The sequence below is a fragment of the Tachyglossus aculeatus genome, chromosome 1, assembly GCF_015852505.1.
Source record: "Tachyglossus aculeatus isolate mTacAcu1 chromosome 1, mTacAcu1.pri, whole genome shotgun sequence".
Taxonomy (NCBI): domain Eukaryota; kingdom Metazoa; phylum Chordata; class Mammalia; order Monotremata; family Tachyglossidae; genus Tachyglossus; species Tachyglossus aculeatus.
In genome coordinates, this window is record NC_052066.1 from 113,311,403 (window position 1) to 113,339,198 (window position 27,796).

A 27,796-nucleotide genomic window follows, 5' to 3' on the forward strand; every position below is an offset into this window, starting at 1 on the left:
TACATATATGTAAATCATATACTCATATTAATGCCTGTCTCCTCTTCTAGACTGTAATCTCATTATGAGCAGAGAACGTGTTTACCAGCTCTGTTATATTGTACTCTCCCAAGTACTTAGTACAGTATTCGCCCACTATAAGCACTCAGGAAGTACCATTGATTCAATTCAATTTAGTCGTATTTACTGAGTGCTTACTGTGTGCAGAGCACTGTACTAAGTGCTTGGAAAGCATTTCAGCAACAAAGAGAGACAATCCCTGCCCACAACGGGCTCACAGTCTAGAAGGCGGGAGACAGACATCAAAACATGTGCACGGGAATCAGTAGCATCATTATAAATAAATAGAATTATAGATGAATACACCTCATTAATAAAAATGAATGGAATTATAATTATAAATATGTACATATCTGCACAGGTGTTGTGGGGCGGGGTGGGGAGTAGAGCCAAGGGAGTGAGTTGGGGCCATGGGGAAGGGAGGGGGAGCAGAGGAAAAGGAGGCTTAGTCTGGGAAGGCCTCCTGGAGGAAGTGAGCTTTCAGTAGGGCTTTGAAGGGGGGAGTGTGCTAGTTTGGCAGATGTGAGGAGGGAGGGCATTTCAGGCCAGAGGTAGGATGTGGGCCAGGGGTTGATGGCGGGACAGGTGAGAATGCAGCACAGTGAGAAAGTTAGCACCAGAGGAACGGAGTGTGCGGGCAGGGTTGTAGGAGGATACTTCCCAAGCATTTAGTACAGTGCTCTGCACACAGTAAGCGCTCAATAAATACGATTAATGATGATAGGAGGGGGCAAGGTGATGGAGAGCTTAGAAGCCAATAGTGAGAAGTTTTTGCTTGACAATTTTTGATTGATTGATTGACATCAGCTCTCTCCTGTTCAATCTTATAATATCCCTGTGAGGTAGCATAAGGCAGGTATTATCAATCAGTCATATTCACTGAGCACTTAACGCAGAGCAATGTACTAAGTGCTAGGGAGAGTATGCTATAACATAGTTGGTATACACATTTGCCCACAGGAAGCTAATTAACTTTTTTAAAAAATAGCTGAGAAAATAGAGGCCCCAGGAGGATAAGTGATTTACTCAAGGTCATTAAGCGGGACAATGACAGAGTCCATACTAGAAAACAACTCTCCTGACTTCCAGCCCTGACTGTGCATGTACTTGTATGTACATGTCTGACTGGACATTCATCTTTATTCTGGTATCACTGCTTATAAATACTCCTGTCTTTAGACTGTAAGCTCCTCATGGGCAGGGAATATGTCTTGTGCTTCTGTTGTACTCTCCTAAACCCTTGTGCAGTTAATTTTACTTCTATGGGATGTTCCCAGGTGCCTAGTGTGTTCTGCATAGACTAGGCTGCTAAATAGGACTTTAACAGCTGGAAATAGGGTATCTCCTACAGAAGAGCAATCCTGGGATCTTCAATCAGTGGCATTTATTGACCACTTACAATGTTAAGAGCACTGTGCTAAATGATTGGAAGAGTACAATAAGTTAGAGTCTATCCCTGTCTTCATGCAATTTTATGATCTAGTGGGCTTTCAGTTTATCACTGGTTCTCCATGGGAACGTTTGCTAATCAGAGAAGCGAATAGTTTATTCAAATAGCTTTGGCTCATGCATTTTTAGTTATTTTCTTCTCTCTGCTGTTGCCTGTTCCTACAGCTTTAGGATGCCTGTGCTTTCCAAACCCTACTTAATAGAGAGCTGTTTTCTGCTATTGTAGTTAGCAAACAGTCCTAATAACTCACAGTTGCCTCATTGTGGGTTGTCTCCTAATCTGATTGGCAAACACAGTGCTCTGAATGTAAGCACCCAGGAGTCACTGTGTGGTCTCCCCCAGATCGCTGGTTGATTAAGAAAGCTTCCTATGTTTTTTTGATAGCATTTATTAAGCACTTACTATGTGCAAAGCACTGTTCTAAGCGCTGGGGGATTACAAGGTGATCAGGTTGTCCCATGGGGGGCTCACAGTCTTCATCCCCATTTTACAGATGAGGGAACTGAGGCCCAGAGAAGTTAAGTGACTTGCCCAAAGTCACACAGCTGACAGTTGGAGGAGCCAGGATTTGAACCCACGACCTCTGACTCCAAAGCCCAGGCTCTTTCCACTGAGCCACGCTGCTTCTCTAATTCCTATTGGTCAGCCTGCCTCTTAGATACCCCACTGATATTTAATCAACCGACTCCTCTATTCTAAACGTGCTGAACAGCAACACTTCTTACTGTAGTTTCTATTTCTACCACTGTAGACTAATATATTATCATTATTATTATTGTTAAGAAGGAGAGTTAACTCTGAAGTGTGGGCATTTAATTTTTTTCTGCCTATTATCTCTAGGAATCTATCAACCAGTCATGTTTATTGAGCACTTACTCTGTGCAGAACACTTTACTAAGCCCTTGGGAGAGTATAGTAATACAGAGTCAATAGACATGTTCCCATTGAGGAATAAAATGACCAAAAGACAAAAGGACAGGGAGAAGCAAAGTCTGTTCAATTCATAGCTTTCATATAATAAAAAATTTACTGTAGGAACAACATTGCAAAAGAGATCAGTATCCCAATCCTTTAGAAGTTTGGGGGAATTGCAATATTTGGTAATTAAGACTTACAGGATCTCTTTTACCTTTTGGTATACATTTACTTAGTATTTTTTTGGGTGGTACTTGCTTATCAATTACAGTGCATCAAGCAGTGTACTAAGTGCTGAGGTAGATGCAAGGTAATCAGGTTGGAAATAGTCTATTTCCAACACAGGACTCACAGTCTTAATCCCCATTTTACAGATGAGGAAACTGAGGCACAGAGAAGTTAAGTAACTTGCCCAAAATCACACTGCAGACACACGATTGATCCGGGATTAGAACTCAGATCCTACCTACTCCCATGCCCATGCTCTGTCTACTAGTGTATCCATTCACTTCTGTAGTAGTGTTATTTTCCCCAGAGTGCTTCAGGATTTCCCACCTCTCCCATTTGGAGGAAGACAATCGTCCGTACAATAATAATCATAATAATAATAATAATGGCATTTGTTAAGTGCTTACTATGTGCAAAGCACTGTTCTAAGCATTGGGGGGGATACAGGGTGACCATATTCTCCCACATCTGTCTCCTCCTCTCTGCCCAGCTTTGTGGTCTTATGTGGCAAGATGTGTTGAAGGTGAGGAGGCCAATAATATTTCCATCTCCTTCCCCCAACTCTATAGCTCTGTGCTCAGGACAAGGCCATTATTCCTGTCATCATCATCATCAATCGTATTTATTGAGCACTTACTATGTGCAGAGCACTGTACTAAGCGCTTGGGAAGTACAAATTGGCAACATATAGAGGCAGTCCCTACCCAACAGTGGGCTCACAGTCTAAAAGGGGGAGACAGAGAACAAAACCAAACATACTAACAAAATAAAATAAATAGAATAGATATGTACAAATAAAATAAATAAATAGAGTAATAAATATGTACAAACATATATACATATATACAGGTGCTGTGGGGAAGGGAAGGAGGTAAGATGGGGGGATGGAGAGGGGGACGAGGGGGACGAGGGGGAGAGGAAGGAAGGGGCTCAGTCTGGGAAGGCCTCCTGGAGGAGGTGAGCTCTCAGCAGGGCCTTGATCTGTCCTTTTTCTTGGGGTAGCTCTGCGGTTATAGGACTGATGTGGACAATTGATTTTTTTCAAATATTACAAGAAGTCCTGAGTGGTGGTTTGCGTGTAGGGAATGGGATGGGGAGGGGAGCCAATCTTGTCTTATGTGGTCGAGTCATTTCCAACTATGGACACATCTCTCCCGGAACACCCCACTCTCCATCTGCAGGTGTTCTGGTAGTGTATCCATAGAGTTTTCTTGGTAAAAATGTGGATGTGGTTTACTATTGCCACCTTCTGTGCAGTAAAGTCGAGTCTCTGCCCTTGACTCTCTCCCGTGCCACTGCTGCCCAGCATGAGTGAGTTTTGACTTATAGTAGATTGCCTTCCACTCACTAGCCACTGCCCAAGCTACAAATGGAAGTGTAGGCCTCTGCTTGACTCTTCCTCCCAAAGCCAAGACTGGTAGAGTACTGGAAACTCTCCAGGTAGGGGCTCAAAAATTAGAGATGACAGGGGAACCAGTACCTAATGGGGAAATGGAAAGCAGAGTCTTGTATTCTAAAGTTGGTTCCTTGACTCTTGACATTTTGCAAATGAATAGGTCCACCATTCCACATTTGGAAGACACTGTTCGAAACTTAATTCCTCAATCAGTGATATTTTTTGAGCACTTACTGTCTGCACAGCACTCTACTAAGTGCTCAGGAGAGTACACTACAAGTGAGTTGGTAGACATGTTCCCTGCCCACAATGAAAATATAGTCTAGAGGGCAAGACAGACATTAATATAATTTCTAAACCTAAGAAACACATTTTCATCCTTTGATTTCCCTCTTATCTTAGGAATGTAAGGAACCTAAAATTACAACCAGTATTAGAATAATGTTTGTCTGGAAGTAAGCGCTTAGTACATTGTTCTGCACACAGTAAGTGCTCAATAAATACAGTTGAATGAATGAATAGAAAAAAGTTGATCCAGAGAAGAGTTAAGCAAGATCCATTGTCTCCATTTTTGAAAAAATTATTTGTTTCCGTTCGGTCCTGTGTTGTGACTTGCTTTCCACTCATGGCAGTCTTATCATTTTTTCCCCTCAGTTTTTACTTTATTCCCTTCAATTTCCAACCCAAAAATGGACTTGGAAGTTTGAATAAATAAGTAATAATAATAATAATTGGGGTATTTAATAAGCACTTACTATGTACCAGGCTCTGTACTAAGCACTGGGATGGATACGAGAAAAATGGGTTAGACACAGCCTTTGGCCAACATGCGACTCACAGACTCAATCCCCATTTTATAGATGCGGTAACTGAGTTGCGGAGAAGTGAAGTGACTTGCCCAAGGTCACACAGCAGACAAGTGACAGAACTGGGTTTAGAACCCATGACCTTCTGACTCCTGAGCCCATGCTTTATCCACTATTCCTGGTACTACTGGTCGTTTTAGCGATTTATTACCATACTCTTCGTTCTTGGTTTGAGGATTTTGAAATCTCAATTGTCACACTACCGTAAAACAGTAGATGTAAAACCAGGAATTTTTAGGTTCCACTTTTGCAGCATCCAGCCTGGGATCAACTTGTACTTCCCAAGCGCTTAGTACAGTGCTGTGCACACAGTAAGTGCTCAATAAATACAATTGAATGAATGAATGAATAGCCATCTGTGTCTTGCTTGATTCTGCGCTGGAAAGCCAGTGCTGTGCTGCCTCATTCCTTAATGACTCATACCAAGTTGGAGAATGAGGTGGAAAATGTTGAACCACACAGCTAGTCCTCTCATCTTTTTAACTCCAAACAGCAAATGAGGTACACTCCTAGAAGAGAAATGTGGTTTCTGCATGAAATGAACCTCACCCTTGTCCGTGGATTTATACCCTTTATTCTCCCCATCCCCAGTCCCACAGCACTTATGTGCCTACCCATAATTTTCTATAAGTCTCTCTCCCCATCTAGACTGTCAGCTTCTTTGGGGCAGGGAACATTTCTACCAACTCTTTTATATTGTACTCTTTCAAGCTCTCAGTACAGTGCTCTGCACAGAGTAAGTGCTCAAGAAACACTATTGATTGATTGAAGGAGCATACTCATGGATCAACAGTCTGTAAGATCAGCTAGATGACTGACGTGGTGAATGAAATTATTATTTTAGGCTTTGAAAATCGGCTGTGTGGCTTTTGGATTTTTGGGTGGAGTGTTGAGAATTGCAGTTCTATTGCTCTATAATAATAATAATGGCATTTATTAAGCACTTACTATGTGCAAAGCACTGTTCTAAGCACTGAGAAGGTTGCAAGGTGATCAGGTTGTCCCATGGGGGCTCACAGTCTTAATCCCCATTTTACAGATGAGGGAACTGAGGCCCAGCAAAGTGAAGTGACTAGCCCAAAGTCACACAGCTGACTGTTAGTGGAGCCGGGACTTGAACCCATGACCTCCGACTCCAAAGCCCGTGCTCTTTCCACTGAGCCACGCTGCTTCTCTATATATTCTTTTTCGTCACAATAAGAGGTATAGAACAGATAGGAATAAAAGTGTAGGAAAGCAGGAAGGAGGGATGAGAAATGAACTTGAAGTGTAATGAAGGTCCTATTAATTAAACATTTAATCATCTTATTTAAGCAGCACTATTTCTAAAAGTTTTAAAGCTCTTTGTTACCTCCTGATGCAACACGATATTGTTGGCAGTAATGGCGTTTGTAATTCATTCATTGTTCATTTGTGCATTTACATGTACAATCATTTCAACTTCTCCAAGTGATAGGTAAGTGCATAAGATTTTATACAGCGTGGTAGTGTGGTTAAATCAGCACAATCTTGACATTACCTTGCTCAGAAGCCTAATATATATCAATCTCTGTAAGTAAGCTAGAAACCATTTAGAAAAGCTAATGTTCAAAAGTCATCTTATAATATATTCTTGTATATCTTCTTTGCAGGACATTACAAATTTTCAAAGCCTTGACATATATCCTGTGTTCCAGTAGTCAAATAATGTAGATCACTGTGGGACCCCAAAGCATTAATGGCTCTTATGATTTATAGTTTGCATAAAGAAAATGATGCTGAGGGTGTTTTACTTCTTTTCAAGTTTTCTGTGAAAGTTGGGGCTGCTATTAAATATTGGAATTGTGTAAGAGGTTCCTTTATAATGTTACAATTCTCATTTTTCTAGCATGGCTCATTGAAATTTGCTCCTTCGGATAGCAGACCCTAGAGAAATTCGTTTCTCCTCCTGAACTTTGATTTCAAGAAAAAGAAGTGTAAAAAAGTTATAGGGTGAAATAGAGCTGGAAGTGACAGCAAAGGAAAATATTGTGTAGAAGAATAAAGTGGGACGAGATATCAAGAGAAGCCAGCCTCCCTGCCTCCAGGAAGGTGATTCAGTAACTATCCAAAACAGAGAATTATCTATTTTTTGAGCTTTTGAGGAGAGAAGTCAGAGAATGAGAGAGTGGAGTTGTTTATGAGACTGGCCGATATTTTCCCAGCTTACATTGTTTACTGAATGGCTGCCTGATGCCCAGTTCAGTTCCTACTCTTCTATATTTTAGGAAAGGACAAACTTCTCAAATTAGGTTTTTGATTTTTATTATTTTGATTATTGTTTTCTTAGTCACTCGGACAAAACAAAGCTATTATTCCTAAGCATTAAAGGGGTAGATGCAGAAAAGAAGAGTTGTTAGAACATACAGGGACACTCATCCCTTGTACATAACCTAGTTTCTAAATTCTTGGATTTGTTTCTTATTTTATTTGATTTTCTTAAGGAAGAAAACTAGTATGACCATTTACACACTAGAGAAATAGTCAGTATTTTTCTAGAAGCCCCAAATTTCATATCAGGTAGGTGTGATATTGGTAAAATTCTTCTACTTCATAGAACCTCGAAGTAATTTTCTGTCTACTCAGGAAAGGAGTTTTTATATGGAGACTTTCAAATATTATTAATGTTCATTGTTGATGTGTCAAACCCTTTTAATGGTCCATTTTTGCATTTATAACTGTCTATAATTTTGTGTTACATCCACTAGGTTTGCTGGGATGGGTAATCTTCTTAAGGTCCTTACCAGGGAAATTGAAAACTATCCACATTTTTTCCTGGATTTTGAAAGTAAGTTCAAAGAATTACAAGACAATGCTAGAACATTTTCCTGTGACTTTACAGCTGGTTGACAAAGAAGTTTTAAACTTGCAAGATGTCTGCAGAACCCAACTGTTGGGGCGGATTTCTCAGTGAATGTTGACTCAGGATGGTTTCTTTCTTCCTTTTCTATCTTTCAGGATTCCAATGGGAAATCTTTTAAAAGTTCTCACTTGCACAGACCTTGATCAGGGGCCAGACTTTTTCCTTGACTTTGAAAGTGAGCAAAGTTTGTTGGTCTGGCTTCAACCCGCTTCTTTATTTTCCTAATATAGCTCATGCATGGATGCGTCTTATTTCAATGGGGATAACAATGGCAAAATTTCAACCATTCTGATGAATCATGTTTTTCTGTAGATTTTTGTGGGAAAGAAGAGATAATACAGTGGTCAACTGTGCTACTGATTTGATTTATAAAGGAATTTGTTATCCTAAGAGGAGACACTTAGCAACTTCTCATGAATGGGTTTGACTGTTTTCAAAAAGATTTGCTTAAGAATTATGGATGAGTAAACACTTTTTATTCTGTTTTATTGGCTGAAATTGTTTAAATACAAACTGCATTTTTCAATTCAATTCGTACTTCATCTCACTATTATACTACTTGGATTTTTTTGTTTAATTCCAAAATAGCAACAGAAACTAAATATGCATATAATTGATTGCATAATCTCTAATTATTTGCCTGCACAATTTTCAAATCTAATTTTCAAATCTAACATGCACTGATTTTATAACTGGTTTTTAAAACACATTTATTTGACTTTATTTTTTTTCTTATGGATTAAATATTCTTTGGGGCAAAATGGTTTGTGGGCACATTTTAGGTTGTTCTAATCTCTCACAGAAAACATGCCCTTCCCTCCCCCCCCCTCAAAAAAAAATCCAAATTCTTTCATTGTGGTATGTCTCTTGGCAATATTTCCTAAGGTACTTAAAGTAGATGCCAGGAGAAAGGGGTTTGGGTCAGACTTGTGTATTCTGATATAAGTTTTCTTTCCCAATTATACACACTGAAGGCTTACATTTAACCCAATTTATGGCATTCCTATTAAGGCCTACATTTTTCTTGCCTTACTTCATGGAAGTGTAATATGGCCTATTTTCATTGCATTTTGAAAAATACTTCTTAAGTGATGGTGAACACTCACAAATGCACCTGCACACCTACATACCTAGACTATTTAATTTTGATTCTAGTGCAAAGTGGAGTGTATTTCCTATGGCCTTAATCCACTATTTGTACGTGACCAATATTTGTAAGCCTGTAAATGTGAGCTTCCCCCCGCCCCCAACATAGGTTTTAATTGCTGCCTCTCAGAGAGCATGTTGAAGCTGTTTGGATTGCTTATTATGTATTCAATCGTGGGTTTTATGTGTCAGTGTTTCTTCGTGTGTATGTGTTTTGGGGTGGAGATTGGCAAAGAAAAAGGCAAGTCTTTGAAGCCCAGAGCCAGTGCACATGACTTCAATCATTTTGAATTCTACTTCATCCAAGACTGTGGATATCAAAACCAACAGTGCTTTGCACGTAGTAAGCACTTAATAAATGTCATTATTATTATTATTATTATCTCCAACAGTACTACAGTGCATCTAGTAATCTAGTGCATGAGGATAATTTAGTCAAGCTCTAGGGTTTCTGACTGCCTCACTACAAAGGACCATATAATAATGATGGCATTTGTTAAGTGCTTACTATGTGCAGAGCACTGTTCTAAGTGCTGGGGGGATACAAGGTGATCAAGTTGCCCCATGTAGGGCTCACAATCTTAATCCCCATTTTACAGATGAGGTAACTGAGGCTCAGAGAAGTTAAGTGACTTGCCCAAGGTCACACAGCAGTCAAGTGGTGGAGTCGGGATTCGAACCCATGGCATCCGACTCCAAAGCCCGGGCTCTTTCCATTGAGCCACGCTGTTTCTCCATATGAATCCATGGCTCCTTCCATTAAAAAATAAAAGGAAAGTGCTCCTTGGGTTGGAACCCAAACTCTAGAATTGGAAGGAAACAGCTGGTCTGGTAGTAGGGAAGCATTAAACAATCTTCCTTTGTTTTTTGTTGGGTTTTTTTTAACTGAAAATGGACTATCCCTGAGACAGATTACTTACAAGCTCTAAAGATTACTGAAGGCATAGAAAATTTTTTCCTTATAAACTCAAGCACAGTGCAAGATTGGAGAATTGTCTGCCTGTCCCAATTTTGGAAGTTGATACTATCTTTGACAAGTGTCTATCAATTTAAATAAATTTGACATCCCAGAATATATTTCTGTTTTTAACATCCCTTTTAATATTTTGTCAAAGATGAAATATAATTGTACTGAGTTTCAAGAATATTAAGCTATTTAAGATGTCAATGTCTAGAATTCTGAGTTGCGTGCATCTGCTTGAAATTATTCTTTGGACTTTGAAAGGTGTTTTCTATAAGCTCGTTATGGAAAGGGAACATGTCTGCTAATTCTGTTATGTTGTACTCTCCCTAGCACTTAGAGTGCTCTGTGGATAGTAAACAATCAGTAAACATCATTTATTGATTGATATATATGCATAATCACTTTTTTTCCTGTTTGTTTTCTGTCACTAAATATTTCTAGATCTGTTTCTTTGTCCAATATTTTATTTCTCTTTTGTGGAAGCACTGGGAGTTCTGCTGTTGCTACTTGAGCGGCAATAACTTAGATCAGTCAATCAGTGGTATTTATTGAGCATTTACCGTGTACAGAGCACTGTTCTAAGCACTTGGTTGAGTATAATAGAGAGATACCATCTCTGCCCTCAAGGAGTTTACAGCGTAGCCGGGGAGACAGATATTAAAATGAATAATAGATGGGAAAGCAGCAAAGTATAAGGATGTACACAGAAGTGTTGTGGGGATGGTGGGGGGTGAACAGTGAAGTGCTAAGGGGGTACAGACTTAACTGCATAGATGACATAGAATGGAAGGAAAAGAGGGTGGGGGATGGGATATTAGATGAATTTGTGGAGGAAATATAATTTTAGTATGGCTTTGAAGATGGGGAGAATGGTGATCTCTTGGATCCAAAGGTAGAAGGACTTCAAAGCAGGATGGAAGGCGTGAGCAAGACATCAATGATGAGAGGGTGAGATTGCGGCACAGGAAGTAGGTTGACATTAGAGGAGCTAAGTGGAAGAGGAGTGATGTTAGGTTGGAGGGGGAGTGTTGATTGAGTGCTTTGAAGCTGATGAGTTTCTGTTCATTAGATAGGCAAGCATTTGAGATCTTTAAGGAGTGGAAAATATGTGCAGAACGATTCTTTTGGAAAAATGGTACATGTGATCGGAGGAAGTATGATCTATCGAAGGGGGAACCTGGAGTCAGGGAAGTCAGTGGGGGGGCTGACGCAGTAGTCGAGGCAGGATATGACAAGTGCTGAGACTAGCATGGTGGCAGTTTAGACAGAGAGAAAGGGGCAGGTTCTGGGGATGTGAAGAGAATTGACAGGATTTGATAAGTGGCTGAATTAGTGGGTTGGATGAAAGAGATGAGTCAAGGATGATGCTAAGGGCTTGGGAGACAGGAAATATGGTGGTCTACAGTGATGGGAAAGTTCGATGGAGGAGAGGGTTTGGGTGGGAAGCCTAGGAGTTCTGTTTTGGATATGTTAAGCTTGAGGGGTCAGCAGGATATTCAAGTAGCAGTGTGGTCTAGTGGACAGAGCATGGTCCTGGGAGTCAGAAGGACTGTGTACAGGGCACTGTACTAAGCATTTGGGAAAGTGCTGTGGGCCTGGGGGACAGGGGTGGTGAATAAAAGGTGATAAATAAAAGGAGCATGTCAGGGTGATGCAGAAGGGAGTGGGAAAAGAGGAATTGAAGGCTTATTCAGGGAAGGACTCTTGGAGGAGATGTGCCTTCCATAAGGCTTTGAAGGTGGGGAGACTGTCTGTCAGATATGAAGAAAGAGGGCATTGCGGGGCAGAGACAGGACGTGGGTGAGAGGTCGGCGGCGAGTTAGACAAGATCGAGGTATGGTGAGTAAGTTGGCACTAGACGTGTGTGGGCTGGGTTGTAGAATCAGAGTAGCAAGCTGATGTAAGAGGGGGCAAGGTGATTGAGTGCTTTAAAGTTGATGGTAAGGAATTTCTGTTTGATGTTGAGGTGGATGGGCAACCACTAAAGGTTCTTGAGGAGTGGGGAAACATGGCCTAAACATTCTTGTGGAAAAATGATCCAGGGAGCAGAGTGAGGTATGGACTGGAGTGGGAAGAGACAGAAGGCAGGGAGGTCAGCAAGGAAGCTGATACAGTAATCAAGGTGGCATAGGATAAATGTTTGGATTAATTTGGTATCAATTTGGATGGAGAGGAAAGGACACATTTTAGCCATGTTTTGAAGGTTGAACCAATAGGACTTAGTGATATATTGAGTATGTGGGTTGAATGAGAGAGAGGACTCAAGGATAACACCAAGGTTAGGGTTTGTGAGACAGGAAAGATAGTGGTGCTGTCTACTGTAATGGGAAAGACAGAGGGGGGATAAGGTTTATGTGGGAAGATAAGGAGTTCTGTTTTGGACATGTTAAGTTTGAGATAATGGCAGGACATTCAAGTGGAGATGTCTTGAAGGCAGGAGGAAGTGCGAGACTGCAGAGAGGCAGAGAGATAAAGGCTGGAGATGTGGATTTGGGAATCATCCACATAGAGGTGGTAGTTGAAGTCATGTGAACAAATGAGTTCTCCAAGGGAGTGGGTGTAAATGGAGAATAGAATGGGGCTGAGAACTGAATTTTGAGCGATGATTACAGTTAGGGTGTGGGAGCAAAGAAGGATCCCATGGAAGAGACTGAAAATGAGTGGTCAGAGAGGAGGAGAAGAACCAGGAGAGGACTGTGTCAGTGAAGCCGAAGTTGAGTAATGTTTCCAGGAGAAGGGGGTGGTCGACAGGGGTCAACAATGTCGGAGGTATCTCAGAGGTTGAGGAGGCTTAGAGAGGTGTAGAGGTCATTGGATTTCGCAAGGAGATTAGTAGTAACCAGTGAGAGGTCTGTGAAGTGAAGGGGATGGAAGTCAGATTGGAGGAGCTCAAGAAGAGAAACAGAAGTGGGGAACTTGAGACAGAGGGCATAGACAACCCACTCAAGGAGTTTGGAGAGGAATGATAGGAGGGAGATGGGACGATGGGTGGAGGGAACCATGAGATCAAGGGAGGTTTTTGTTTTTTAGGATAGGGGAGACATGAACATGTTTGAAGGCAGTGGGAAAGGAGCCACTGGAGAGTGAACAATTGAAGATGGTGGTCGGGGAGAGAAGAAGGAGGGAGCAAGTGTTTTGATAAGATGAGAGGGGATGAGGTCGGATAAGGTCATGATTCTGTCTTTTACCCTCACCACAATCAAATGAGACTGTTAGGTAAAAAAATTGTGGGAAGAACAGTAATAATACCTTCCCTTTATCTTCACCTGACCTGTCTTTCTAGCACTTTCTAATCATAGCAGAAAAGAAGAAAACAAACTTAGTTTGCTGTAAGGGTGCATCATAAAGGGCTATATCCTAGAATGTAGACAACAGAAAGCACCCATATACACTGTAGCTTTTCAGTCCTGATATACCTTTTCTTCCTCATTGCCAATAAGAAACCTAATTGATCTTAGTTGGGTGTCCCCAGTTTTTTCTGTTTTCTCAGTGTGTAGTCATATTAGAAAACTACTATTACTGCCATTGGCAAATGGAACAAAAATATTCCATGTTTCTCACTTTAACCTGAAAAATAAAATATGCAATAGATTGTTTCTATTTTCATGGGACACGCAAAGAGAATCATATCTTTCTACTCCTGGTTTAAACAAGCTTATAAAGAAGATTTTGGTCCCTGAAAAGGACATATAACTTGGTGAAACCTTGAAGTGTTTTCAAAGGGCAAGAGAAACCTCAAAATAAAGTACTTTGAGTGAGTGTTTAGAGTTTTTTTTGTTTTTCAATTCTGTGTTGCATAAGATGTCACCCTAGCCATTTTGCAGAATTAAAGCACAATAAATTTCCCTACTGAAACTATGAAATTATGGTTATTCTGCTCTAATCAGAAAAAAAATAAGATTACACTATGAAAATACAAAATGTTTAAAATACAAATGAGATCAAATGAAAATGTTGACAGATGTTATTTATCATCATGCTTTAAAATAGATCAGATTTATCTGCAAAGAATATTTATACATCAGCAAACTGACATGCATTATATTAAAAGAGCCAGGTACCATGAATTAATGAGTTCTTCGTAAATATATATCTGAAAAATTATAATAAGCGTGATACGATTCAGTGCTTCTCATTATTGTCTGCCCAGAGTGGACTTTTAAATCACTTAAAGTGTAATGGACTGTACAGAGTTGTCCTTATACTTCTGAAAGTAATGGTTTCCAAAATTGCTAGTGTAAATCACAGTGATTGTTAGCTACTATACTGTTGGAGAAAATGTTTCCTGTATGTGAAACAATTTTCAGTAATCTCAAGGAGGACCTTGGAAATTATTGGTTCTTTTGCATATAGACATTAAATTTCACAAGAGAAGGCTATTATAATCAAAATCATAATTAATGCACACCAATAAAGTTAACCGTACATTTAGAAAATCGGAAGTTAAATTCTGTACTATATTTTTCATGATTGAATGTAAAAGTATTATCATTGACCTAATATATTTTGAGCTCCTTGCAGGACTTGATTGCCTTGTATCTTCCCCAGCACTTAGAACAGTGCTTGACACATAGTAAGTGCTTAACAAGTACAATAATAAAACTGATAGTAAACAGTTAGGGATTGGCATAGAGTGAGTGAAGTAACTTAATAATGGTGTCTATGCCTGAAGCCTTAGGACACCCTGAGCTAAACTCAAGTGGGAAAATAAATAATTTTATATACAAACACAGGTTAAATAGAAGAGTTAGGATGAATCTAGAGCAATATGATAGGCAGTGAAAATTTTAAGATGAAAAGCATAGCTGAACAGCTTATTTATGGGTAAACTGCATCCTTTATTTCATGATAGAGTCATACAAAGGTTTCTATCAGGCTTTGGTTGAACCATTTCCATGAGAGTTTTTGTGCAAAGTCATAAAAGGCAAATGCCTCGAATGCATTCAGTCTCTCTGAAGCCATAGATGACCTTTCTTATCAACATTTCCTCTCCACATGTTGAATCCAGATATCAAACTCATCTCATTATTGTTTAATATTACCATAGAAATGTCAGAACCCTAATTGACAGTCATTCTTCATAACCAGATACAATTACAGCTTTTAACAAATTCTCAGAATACAGAATTACAGGCATCCCACTTTGTAAAAGGAAGAGAATTTCTCCAAAACTGGGGAAGACATTATATCTAGGATTATCAGAATTGTGGAAAAATACTGTTTATTTTGCTCTGCAAGAAAGAAAAAAAACTTCCTCTGGTTCTCTTAATGTAAAGCTAGAAATATTCCAACATTTCACCTTTGTCATATACAATGATGGAGTAACTTTGTCTTTATGTGTGTTCTTATTAGTCAGAGGACAAGGTGAAGATGAAGGTGTTGGTCAAGTGATATTGAGATTTGGTCCCTTGGCAAATAGTTGAACTGTAGTTAGAGTCAATAATGATTACTCTAATTATTCCATGTTATGTATTGGGATTTAAACAAGACTTCCTTCCAGAGGGAAAATAGCTAAATTTACCAATCTGAGACTGGAAATAGCTATGCTATTTCCTCATTCTTCTGTATCATAACTTAATTATTGCAATTTCCACATCAAAGGTATTTGAGCACACAGTTAGCCCTGAGCCCTACCTTTCTCCTAAGCAAACACTTTACTTTATTTCCCAAACGGTGCCTGTAAAATCAGGATCTCCAGCTTGGCTCTCAGGAATTCCTTTGTCAATCAATCAATCAATCGTATTTATTGAGTGCTTACTATGTGCAGAGCACTGTACTAAGCGCTTGGGAAGTACAAATTGGCATCACATAGAGACAGTCCCTACCCAACAGTGGGCTCACAGTCTACCATCCAGCCCTGACCCCAAGGGACAGTTTTCCATTCATTCACTCATTCATTTATTCAATCAATCATATTTATTGAGCACTTACTGTTTGCAGAGCACTGCACTAAGCAGTTGAAAAAACACAATATAACAATGAACAGACACATTCCCTGCCCACAACGAGCTTACAGTCTAGAGGAGGAGACAGACATTAATAGAAATACATTTCATATATGTGCATACATTACGTGGGGCTGGGACTAGGGGATAAATGAAGTGAGCAAATCAAGGCAGCACAGAAAGGAGTGGGAGAAGAGGAAAGGAGGGCTTAGTCAGGGAAGGCCTCTTGGAGGAGATGTGTCTTGAATAAGGCTTTGTAGGTGGGGAGAATCATTGTCGGATTTGAGGAGTGAGGCATTCCAGGCCAGAGGGAGGACATGGGCAAAGTGGTCGGCAGTGAGACAGACGAGATTGAGGTTCAGTGAGAACGTTAGTATTAGAGGAGCGAAATGTGCGGATTGGGTTGTAGTAAGAAAGTAGCAGGGTGAGGTAGGAGAGGGCTTTAAAGCCGATGGTGAAGAGTTTTTGTTTGTTGCGGAGGTGGTTGGACAACCACTGGAGTTTGTTGAGAAATAGGGAAACATGTCCTTGAATGTTTTTATGGAAAAATGATCTGGGCAGCAAAGTGAACTGTGGACTGGAGTGCAGAGAGATGGGAGGCTGAAACATCAACAAGGAGGCTGATACAGTAATTCAGGCGTGATAGGAAAAGTCTGCAGTTAGCAGCAGCAGCACAGGTTTCTTGGGAGGCATTGGAGCGAGTGAACTTCTCGCTTCTGCTGCGGCTGCTACCGCTTTCTATCAGGCAGGGAAAAGGAGTGGGACAGGGAGAGGGAGAACTGCAGAATAGCATCGGTGAAAGGGGAGGAAGAAGGATGCAGCACTATTAAGAGATTTGTTGAGGTGTGTTGATGTGAGTAATGAGTGGGGTGGCCCTTCAGTTACTGTCTCTTGCTCGGTGTGAGGGATGTGTCAGAAGCTATGCCGATACTGAGGATATAAGGTGGGGGGAATTCATTCATTCAATTGTATGTATTGAGTGCTTACTGTGTGCAGAGCACTGTACTAAGCGCATGGGAAGTACAAGTTGGCAACATATAGAGATGGTCCCTACCCAACAGCGGGCTCTCAGTCTAGAAGGGGGAGACAGACAACAAAACATATAAACAAAATAAAAAAATATGGAACGCTTCACGAATTTTTGGCTGCTGAGTTGATGAACAATGAATCAGTGGGACTCATTGAGTACTTAGCACGTAAGGAACTCTGAAATAAGCACTTAGGAAGAGCCCCACTGTTTAAAGAATTAAGAAAGAACACTTCCTGTGGTTGGTGAAATTGTAGGCACTTTCTACAGATCAAGTTCTTAATCCAGTGCTCTGCGTACAGTAAGTGGTCAGTAAATATTGATTGATTGATTGATTGGCAATAGGAAGCAGCATGGTCTAGTGGTTAAAGCGTGGGCCTAGGAGGCGGAGGACCTAGGTTCCAATCCTGGCCCCGCCACATGCGAGCCGTGCGACCCCAGGCAAGCCACTCAACCTCTGTGTGCCTCAGTTACCTCCTCTGCAAAATGGGGTTGAAGACTGTGAGCCCCATGTGGGACATGGACTCTGTCCAACCCAATTAGCCTGTATCTACCTCAGCATTTAGTACAGTACCTGGAATGCAGTAAAGAGGATGTTTGGACTTCAGTGGGTGGGTGGGATGGCAATTTCTCTCTCCCTCCTTTGAGTGTGCACCCTTGGGCTTAGAATAATAATGTTGATATTTCTAGACTGTGAGCCCACTTCTAGACTGTGAGCCCACTGTTGGGTAGGGACCGTCTCTATATGTTGCCAACTTGTACTTCCCAAGCACTTAGTACCGTGCTCTGCACATAGTAAGCGCTCAATAAATACGATTAATTGATTGTTAAGCACCTACTATGTGCCGAGCACTGTTCTAAGTGCTGGGGTAGATACAGGGTAATCAGGGTGTCCCACGTGGGGCTCACAGTCTCAATCCCCATTTTACAGATGAGGTAACTGAGGCACCGAGAAGTTAAGTAACTTGCCCAAAGTCACACAGCTGACAAGTGGCGGAGGCGGGATTAGAACCCACGACCTCTGACTCTTAAGCCTGGGCTCTTTCCACTAAACCACGCTGCTTGGGGCTTGACCCTGGGAGATGAAACCCAGGTACTTTACCATGATGGATCTGCATGTTTTGTTTTACTTTAGCAGAAAGCCCAGCTGACTCCAGTAGGCATTCATTCATTCAATCGTATTTATTGAGCACTTACTGTGTGCAGAGCACTGTACTAAGCACTTGGGAAGTACAAATTGGCAACGTATAGAGACGGTCCCTACCCAACAATGGGCTCACTTACTCCATGAGAAGTACCATGGTATAGTGAATAGAGCATAAGCCTGGAAGTCAGAAGGTCATGGGTTCTAATTCCGGCGCTACCACTTGTCTGTTGTATGTCCTTGAGCAAGTCATTTAACTTCTGTGGGCCTCATGTAACTCATCTGTAAAAAATGGGGATTGAGTGTGAGCCCAGTGTGGGACAGGGACTGTGAATCCAATCTGATTAGCTTGTATCTACCCCAGTGCTTGGAATATAGTAAGCACTTAACAAGTACCATCAGTTGTGTGACTTTGAGCAAGTCACTCAACTTCTCTGTGCCTCAGTTCCCTCATCTGTAAAATGGGGATTGAGACTGTGAGCCCCACGTGGGACCACCTGATTACCTTGTATCTACTCCAGCACTTAGAACAGTGCTTGGCACATAGTAAGCGCTTACCAAATGCCATTATTGTTATAATTATTATTATCACGGTGGTTTCCATGTCTTGTTCTTTAATACAGCAACATACTTGACTGTAGCAACTGCAGGATAAGGACCTGCATCGGTCTTGGGCCTGTCTTTATCAATTACATGCCACAGCTGCCATCCGTTGTGGTTTTTCTGTCCTGACTTTGTTCCCCTTTCAGCTGTTCTGCAAAAGGAAGGCTCATTGACTTTGGAAGGCTGCCTGTCGGCCTTCCTGCCCATTTTTTTTATGTCTATGTCATTTTCTTTCCTAAATCTGTGCTCTGCATGGATAGTTTTGGTAGATACTAGATACAATCGTACTCCTCTTTTGAAACCCTGGATTACAGGGAGTCTATGTTTAAATCTAGGATGATCTTAGTTTCCAATGGTGTCGTGGCTGCCTTTGCTTTGAATGGCTTTTTTTTAGTTATTAGGCTGGATAGTTTGTGTTTTTGAGGGAACTGAGTGTCTCCAGCCAGATGTTTATACTTTCTGTTCCTGTGAAACAAGGAACAGTTGAAGGAGGTGAAAATGAATCGGGGGTTACAGGCTACGCAGGTGACAATGATGCAAATAATGGCTGGATGAATGGAGTTTTTACTGGACCGAGAGTGCCAGCTAGCATTCTGCTCAGCATGGCATAATAGATAGAGCATGGCCCTGAGAGTCAGAAGGTATTGGGTTCTAATCCCAACTCTGCCACTTGTCTGTTGTATGACCTTGGGCAAGTCACTTTAGTTCTCTGTGCCTCAGTTCCCTCATCTGTAAGATGGGGATTGAGACTGTGAGCCCCGTGTGGGGCAGGAACTGTGTCCAATCTGATTAACTTGTATCTACCCCAGCGCTTAGTACAGTGCCTGGCTCACAGTAAGCACTTAACAAATACCATGATTATTAATTATTATTATTAACAGCAGTTTGGCCTATCAGTCAATCAACCAGTGGTAATTATTGAGCATTTCTTGGGTGCAGAGCACTGTACTAAGACTTGAGAGCATACAACAGAGTTGGTAGACTTGTTCCTTGCCCACAACCAGCGTACTTTCAGTAGTAGTAGTTGAAGGAGTAGAAATAGTAGTACTAGAAGCAGCGAGGCTAGTGGAAAGAGCATGGGCTTGGGAGTCTGAGGTCGTGGGTTCTAATCCTGGCTCTGCCACTTGTCCGCTGTGTGACTTTGAGCAAGTCACTTCTCTGTGCCTTAGTTACCGAATCTGTAAAATGGGGATTAAGACTGTGAGCCCCACATAGGACAATCTGATAACCTCATATCCATCCCAGTACTTAGAACAGTGCTCGGCACCTAGTAAGAGCTCTGCACACAGGAAGCGCTCAATAAATATGATTGAATGAATGAATGAAGAGCTTAAAAAATACCATTATTATTACTACTGTTACTAAGCACTTACTGTATGCAGAGCACTGTGCTAAGCCCTGCATTGGTTGAAATTAAACCTGGCCCCTGGGCCTTTAAAGGCTCATAATCATTATATAAGGGAGGAGATGGGACTGGCAACAGACACACAGGAGAGGTGAATTGAGAAAGCACAAAAACAACATAAAAGACAAAATAAAAACAGAGATCAGGAGAACACTGTTGCTAGAGGAGCAAAATTTGAAGGCTGAGATCCCAACCAACTCTGTTGTGCTCTTTCAAGTGCTAGTAAAGTGATTGATTGATTAGTCAGTGCTATTTATTGCAAACTTCCTGTTTGCAGAGCACTGTACTAAGCACTTGAGAAAGTCCAATAAAGCTTCCATCATCATCAGTGGCATTTATTGAGCGCATACTATGTGCAGACCACTGTACTAAGCGCTTGGGAGAGTACAATACAACAGAGTTGGTAGATACGTTCCCTGCCCACAACGAGTGTGACTCAGTGGAAAGAGCCCGGGCTTGGGAGCCAGAGTTCATGGGTTCAAATCCTGGCTCCCCGCTTGTCAGCTGTGTGACTTTGGGCAAGTCAGTTAACTTCTCTGTGCCTCAGTTACCTCATCTGTAAAATGAGGATTAAGACTGTGAGCCCCCCGTGGAACAACCTGATCACCTTGTATTCTACCGAGCGCTTAGAACAGTGCTTTGCATATATGAAGTGCTTAACAAATGCCATTATTATTGTTATTATTAACGAGCTTACAGACACAGGCATTAATATAAATAAATAATTTATAACATATAATTTAAAGATACATACATAAGTGCTGCGAGCTTCAGGTGGGGAAAATATCAAATGCCCAAAAGTCACAGTTCCAAGTGCATAGGTGACACAGAAGGGAGAGGGAGCTGGGGAAAGGAGCTTGTACTTGTACTTCCCAAGTGCTTAGTACAGTGCTGTGCACACAGTAAGCGCTCAATAAATACGATTGATGGTGATGAAAGGAGGGCTTTTTCAGGGAGGGCCTCTTGGAGGAGATGTGACCTTAATAATGCTTTGAAGGTGGAGAGAGTTGTGGCCTGGCATATGTAGAGGGGGAGGGAGTTCCAGGCCAGGGAGAGGATGTGGGAAAGGGTTCGGCAGTGATGTAGACAAGACTGGGGCACATTGAGTTATCTACTGTTAGAGGAGCAAAGTGTGCAGGTTGGACTGTAGCAGGATATACGTGAGGTGAGGTAGGAGGATGTGAGCTGATTGAGTGATTTAAAGCCAATAGTAAGGAGTTTCTGTTCGATGCAGCAGTGGATGGTAACTACTGCAGGTTCTTGAGGAATGGGAAGACATGAACTGAATATTTTTTTAGGAAAATGATCCATTCAGGAGAGTGAAGTATGGACTGGAGTGGGGAGATACAGGAGGCAGGGAGGACAGCAAGGAGGCTGATGCAGTAATTAAGACAGGATAGGATAAATACTTGGATTAACGTGGTAAAAGTTTGGATGGACAGAAAAGGGTAGATTTTAGTAAAACACAATCCCTGTGCTCAGGTGATTTACAGTCTAGCTGGGAATGAGTCACATTCCCATCCCCTCTCCTGACAGGTGGGGATCAGAACATTACCTATTCCACCACATCTGGCTTTTTCCATATATCTAATAATTCTTTTGCCCTACCTTTTTGGCGGGGGAAAACAATTAAAAAATGTTGGAAGACATTTGGGTTTTGTTTCATTTTTAAAGTAGGCAAATGTGTCATTTCTGTACCTGCCAAAACAGTGGAGAGCCTTGTTATGGCTGTGATTAGTAATTCCTCAAACCTTATTATCTCCATTTTTCTCTCATCTCATCTGTTATTACTGTGCCCAAGAAGCAGGCAAAGTGCATGGGGACATGCGGCTGATTAGGAAACGCTGTTAAGAATGGGCAAATTGCAAGGTACCAAATAAATGCAAGGCTTGAAGAAGACTGAGGTTATATATCAGTCTATACCTGCCTCTCTGGCCCCTGAATCCAGTCAATCAATTGTATTTATTGAGCACTTTATGCAAAGCACTATAGTAAGTGCTTGGGAGAGTACAATATAACAGAGTTGGTAGGGATGGTTCTTCCCACAATAAGTTAAAGGGGAAATCAAGTATATCCACTGGGATCAATCGACTGAATTTATCTTATCCCTCCGTGATTATTCCATCAGCCTCTTTGCTGACTTCCCTGCCTCCCGTCTCTCTCCGCTCCAGTCCATACTTCATTCTGCTGTCCAGATCATTTTTCTACAAAAACATTGAGTCCCTATTTAGTATAGTGCTCTGTGCTCAGAGATCATCATCATCATCATCATCAATCACATTTATTGAGCGCTTACTGTGTGCAGAGCACTGTACTAAGCGCTTGGGAAGTACAAGTTGGCAACATATAGAGACAGTCCCTACCCAACAGTGGGCTCACAGTCTAGAAGGGGGAGACAGAGAACAAAACCAAACATAGTAACAAAATAACAAGATTAATAAATACCATTGTTTGGTTGATTGTTATGAATCACTGGGAGCAGGAGACAAGTTAAGCCAGCGCATAGCAGTCATAAGTGAGATGACTCTCATAGAACAGTCCTTAAAAAGATCACACATTTGAGGGAAGCAAAGTGCAACAGTGCTGCCAAATTCAAAATTCATTATATGCTGGGGCTTTCAGTTACGTTGGTTTTGTCAGATTCACACACTCTCATTAAAAAAAAAGTTGTAAAAATCTCTCGTGGATACAACGGACGAACCTAAGGACACTGACAGCCCTAAGTGCACAAGTGATCACCTTTGCTAAGGGGGCCCTGTGGGAGAGCTTCTGCTGCAACATAAGTGAGAATGAAAAGCCAGTGTTGCCTCCAGCTGATTGGGTCTCCCATAATAATAGTAATGTTGGTATTTGTTAAGCGCTTACTATGTGCAGAGCACTGTTCTAAGCGCTGGGGGAGATACAAGGTAATCAGGTTGTCCCACGTGGGGCTCACAGTCTTCATCCCCATTTTACATTTGAGGGAACTGAGGCCCAGGGAAGTTAAGTGACTTGCCCAAAGTCACACAGCCGACAAGTGGCGGAGTCGGGATTTGAACCCACGACCTCATGACTCCAAAGCCCATGCTCTTTCCAGCCCATGCTCTTTCCACTGAGCCACGCTGCTTCTCAACCTGACCTGCAACCTGTATGCCTTAAACTGCCCCCAGTCCGGAGCCCAGAAGCCAAGGAGTCCTGAAGGTGAAACACCCACCCATCAACTGACTTTTCTTAGACCCTAACTCACCTTTAGAATCTCCTGGGTTACATGGATAGGGAATGTATTCTTCACTCCTGGCCTATCGTACCTTGGGCATAGATTTCTATGTTAGAGGAAAAAAAACCACATATTTTAAAGGGAAGATTTTGAATTTTCTTATGTTCAGGCAAAATTTAGATTTTACATTTTGAAATATTTGAATATAAGATCCAGGTTTTTAATAGTTCTTTTCTAATAATTCCCTGGGTTGTTGTCCTAGCTTTGTTTCTTCCGTATTCTTCTTTGTTTCTTCTAAGCGGCATAGCTGAGTGGAAAGAGCACGGACTTGGGAATCAGAGGTCTTGGGTTTTAATCCCGGCTCTGCCACTTGTCTGCTGTGTGACTTTGGGCCAGTCACTTAATTTCTCTGTGCCTCAGTTACCTTATCTATAAAATGTGATTGACTGTGAGTCTTTTAGACTGTGAGCCCACTCTTTTAGACTGTGAGCCCACTGCTGGGTAGGGACTGTCTCTATATGTTGCCAATTTGTACTTCCCAAGCGCTTAGTACAGTGCTCTGCACATAGTAAGCGTTCAATAAATACGATTGATGATTGATGATGTGAGTCCCATGTGGGACAACCTGATAACCTTGTATCTACCGCAGTGCTTAGAACAGTTCTTGGCACATAGTAAGCGCTTAACAACTTGTAATTTCCAAACGCTTAGTACAGTGCTCTGCACACAGTAAACGCTCAATAAATATGATTGATTGATTGATTAACAAAACCATCATTATCTTATTATTATTATTATTATTCTTTCGTCTACCAGAAGGGATTGGTTTGGGGTTTCATCTTCTTTATTTTTGTGAGGTTTAATGTTCAGGGTGCTTTCATGTAAGGCAGGTCAATGACAGGGAAGGGATGAAGCCAACATAAGCTTTACCAGACTATCTTGGAGTAGCAATAGTATGAAGTGGCTTCTGTGTGCAGAGTACTATACAAGGCTCTGGGAAAAAAACACACAAGTGGGAATTAGAGGTGGTCCCTGTCCCTAAGGGGGCTCATGAGAGTGTTATAAAGTACATAGGGAAATGAGAGATTAATAAGGGAAGGCCTCCTGTAGGAGATGTAATTTCAGAAGGACTTTGAAGATAGAACAATATTCTGCCAGCTATGAAGAGGGAGGGAGCACCAGGCAAGTAGGAGGGTGTGATCAAGAGGCCAGTGCAGGAAAGATGAGAATGAGGCACAATTAATAAGTTAACCTGAGAGAGAAACAAAACATGCATGTCGGGATGCAGTGGGAAAATGGAGTGGATAAATAACAGGGAGAGAGCTAATGGGGGGTCTGACGGTTGATCAATAAATGAGGTATTTATTAAATGCTTACTTTGTGCACAGCACTGAATTAAACACTTGGGAGAGTACGATACAACAGAGTCGGTAGACATGTTTACAGTCTGGAGAGGGAGACAGACATAAGCATTAAAAAAATGGATATATACATAAATGCTGTGGGGCTGAGGGTAGGCTGTTGATTTGGAGTTTCTGTTCGATGTGGAGAGAACTGGAGTACCATTGAAAATTAATATTTTCCAATATTGAGAAGTACTGACTCCCTTTATCATTGTCACTGTTCTTAGCCTAACTTTGATGAGGAAAAAACAGAATGTTCTCTGCCAAAAGGACACAGGGATTTTCTGCAATGGGGGTCTTCCCTCCAGGCCCCCATGAGATAGAGGAAGAGGAATCAATCAATCAACCTTATTTATTGAACTTCCTCTGTGCAGAGCCCTGAAATAAGCAGCTGGCAGAGCACAATATAACAGAGTAGGTAGGCACATTTCCTGCCCACAATGAGCTTTCAGTCTAGAGGGGGAGACAGACATTCATATAAATGAATTATGGTTATGTACATAAGTGCTCAGGGGCTGTGGGAGGGGAGTAAAAAGGGAGCAAATTGGAGTGATACAGAAAGGAAGAGGAAATGAGGGTCTAGTCAGGGAAGACCTCTTCAATAAGACATGCCCTTTTATAAGACTTTGAAGGTGGAGAGTGTGATTGTCTGTTGGCTGTGAAGAGGAAGGGCATTCCAGGCCCCAACCTTCTGGGACACCAGGAGTCCATTTCCTAATGAGTCTGTTTGTCTGTTTGAATACCAGATGGTTGTTTTTGATTGGTCTATCCTGCCTCGGGTACCGGACGCTTTTATGTCCAGTATTTTCATTTTCAAACACCAGGTGCCCTCCACCTCAGCTTCTGTTGTCTCATTCCATGGCCCAGAAGCAGTGCTCATGTTTACAAGGAACTGAGAAGGGAATGCAATGGCTTTAGAGCATTGGAGGGAGCCAGAAGGGACAATCAGTCAATGGTATTTATTGAGTGCTTGCTCTATGCAGACCACTGAAATAAGCTTGGGAGAGTACAATAGAGTTGGTAGATAGTTTCCCTGCCCTCAAGGGACTTATAATCCACAGGGGAGACCCAGGTGATGAGAAGCAGCATGGCTAGTGGAAAGAGCACGAGCTTGGGCATCAGAGGTCGTGGGTTCTAATCCCGGCTGTGCCACTTAGCTGTGTGACTTTGGGCAAGTCACATTACTTCTCTGGGCCGCAGTTACCTCATCTGTAAAATGGGGATGAAGACTGTGAGCCCCCCGTGGGACAACCTGATCACCTTGTAACTTCCCCAGCGCTTAGAACAGTGCTTTGCACATAGTAAGTGCTTAATAAATGCCATCATCATCATCATCAGTCGTATTTATTGAGCGCTTACTATGTGCAGAGCACTGTACTAAGCATCATTATTATTATTATTACTTCTCTGTCCCTCAGTTATCTCATGGGTATTAAGGCTATGAGCCCTATGTGGGACAACCTGACTACTTTGTATCTACCCCAGTGCTTAGAACAGTGCTTGGCACATAGTAAGCACTTAACAAATACCGTCATCATCATCATCATTACATAGATTGTGCATTCCTATCTGTATCAGGTAGAAACTTGGCAATTGGCTCTGAAACCTATAATCTGCTCTCTGACCTCTTCTTATCCATTCTTTTCCACACTCTCTCTAGCACACTTCAATCTTATGTGTTAAACCCTGGTTTAAAAGACAAGGATTAACCTACCTTCAGTGCCCGCTCTTATCATTGAACACTACAGTTCCGGGCTAAATTGCTGTACCATCTTTTAACATGCATTTTGATATAAAATATTTTCCACCCTGTAAAATCAGGTTAACAAATCTTTATGCTTTCATCATGGCTATCGTACGTGAATAGAACATCTGTCAATTTATAGGCTTGGGAATGTCAATGTGTATTAATGCTGAAACCTCTTAGACTTCACTGAATCTGTGGCAAAAGGATTACATTAAATCACGTGAGTGAATCAGGCTTGTATTTGTCTTTAAATCCTTCTCACTGCACACAATACAATAGGTATGAGCTAAGGATTAACCAGTGTGATAGAAAGAAGTGGAAGTTATGGATGTTTCCACACAGCTCAACCCTAACGTTACGTATGTTTTGGCTTTTTCTGTTACTCAGATGCACAACCTACCGATGGCGAGAGAGAAGTGTGGAATCAGGTTAACGCCGTACTCCAAGATTCTGAGAGCATCCTCACAGACTTGCAGGCGTACAAGGGAGCGGGACAGGAGATTCGAGATGTAGGCCATCCACACAACACCACACTCTTCCCAACCACTCTTTGAATTGAAAAAGATATAGTAAAAGTTGGTGGGATTTCCTAGGGTACCGCAAAGACCAGGGAATGCAGTGTTTATCTAAACATATGAATGAATGGTCCTTTTTACTTTGCACATTCATCTGACCAGATGCGAGTGTGAATCATGTAAAAAACTCAGTAGTTCTCTCAAATGTTTATACAGTTTAATAGTGTGTTGAAATGGTCATTTATCAGTGGAACATTTATTAAGGGAAAACATATGTGTAGCAGATCTGTGGAAAGCCAACTTCAGGACCTTCGGTGAAAGATAGAAAAACATCATGGCTTAGAGGATACAGCATAGGCCTGGGAGTGGATTTAGTGGATTCAAATTTTGGCTTTGTCACTTGTCTGCTTTATGACCCTGGGTACATCTATACCTCTGTTTCCTTATCTGCAAAATGGGGGTTAAATACCTGTTTCCCCTGCCACTAGATTGTGAGCTCCATGGGCAACAAGGGACTGTGTCCAACCTAATTTTCTTGTAGCTACTCCAGTTCTCAATACACTGCTTGGCACAGAGTAAGCCCTTAACAAATACCACAATTATTAGATATTCTTTCCAGCATAAGCTAAAGCTTGTGGAAGCCATTACTAGTACTACAAAGACCTTCCTTAGCCAGAGAAAGCCCAGCTTTCAGGTCTTTCATTTTATTTGGAACAATCCTTCCCTTTGAATGTAAAAGCTGGAACTCAGAATTTCTAGTCAGTGAGAAACCTTTATGTATCCTGAGCACTAAACCTTGAAAGTATCTATGTTTTAAAATTTTGGTTTTGCACTTATTTATACTCATAACATCCAATTATAGCCTTTTATGGTTTTATTCCTAAATTTAAATTACCTCCGATGGA

The 27,796-nt window shown here is 41.4% G+C and overlaps 1 protein-coding gene across 2 annotated transcripts in view; it reads left to right on the forward strand.

Moving 5' to 3' along the window:
• Positions 1-27,796, forward strand: part of CYRIA (CYFIP related Rac1 interactor A) — a 77,174-nt gene that overhangs the window by 34,013 nt on the left and 15,365 nt on the right. Inside the window, exons 3-4 of one of the 2 annotated variants that reach the window (XM_038746288.1) lie at positions 7,892-7,971; positions 26,764-26,885. In XM_038746288.1, coding sequence (XP_038602216.1) covers positions 7,899-7,971; positions 26,764-26,885 — 195 coding nt within the window. In that variant the 5' untranslated portion in view covers positions 7,892-7,898. Of the gene's footprint in view, positions 1-7,641; positions 7,722-7,891; positions 7,972-26,763; positions 26,886-27,796 lie in introns of both variants that reach the window. The other variant, XM_038746297.1, reaches the window with a different exon arrangement.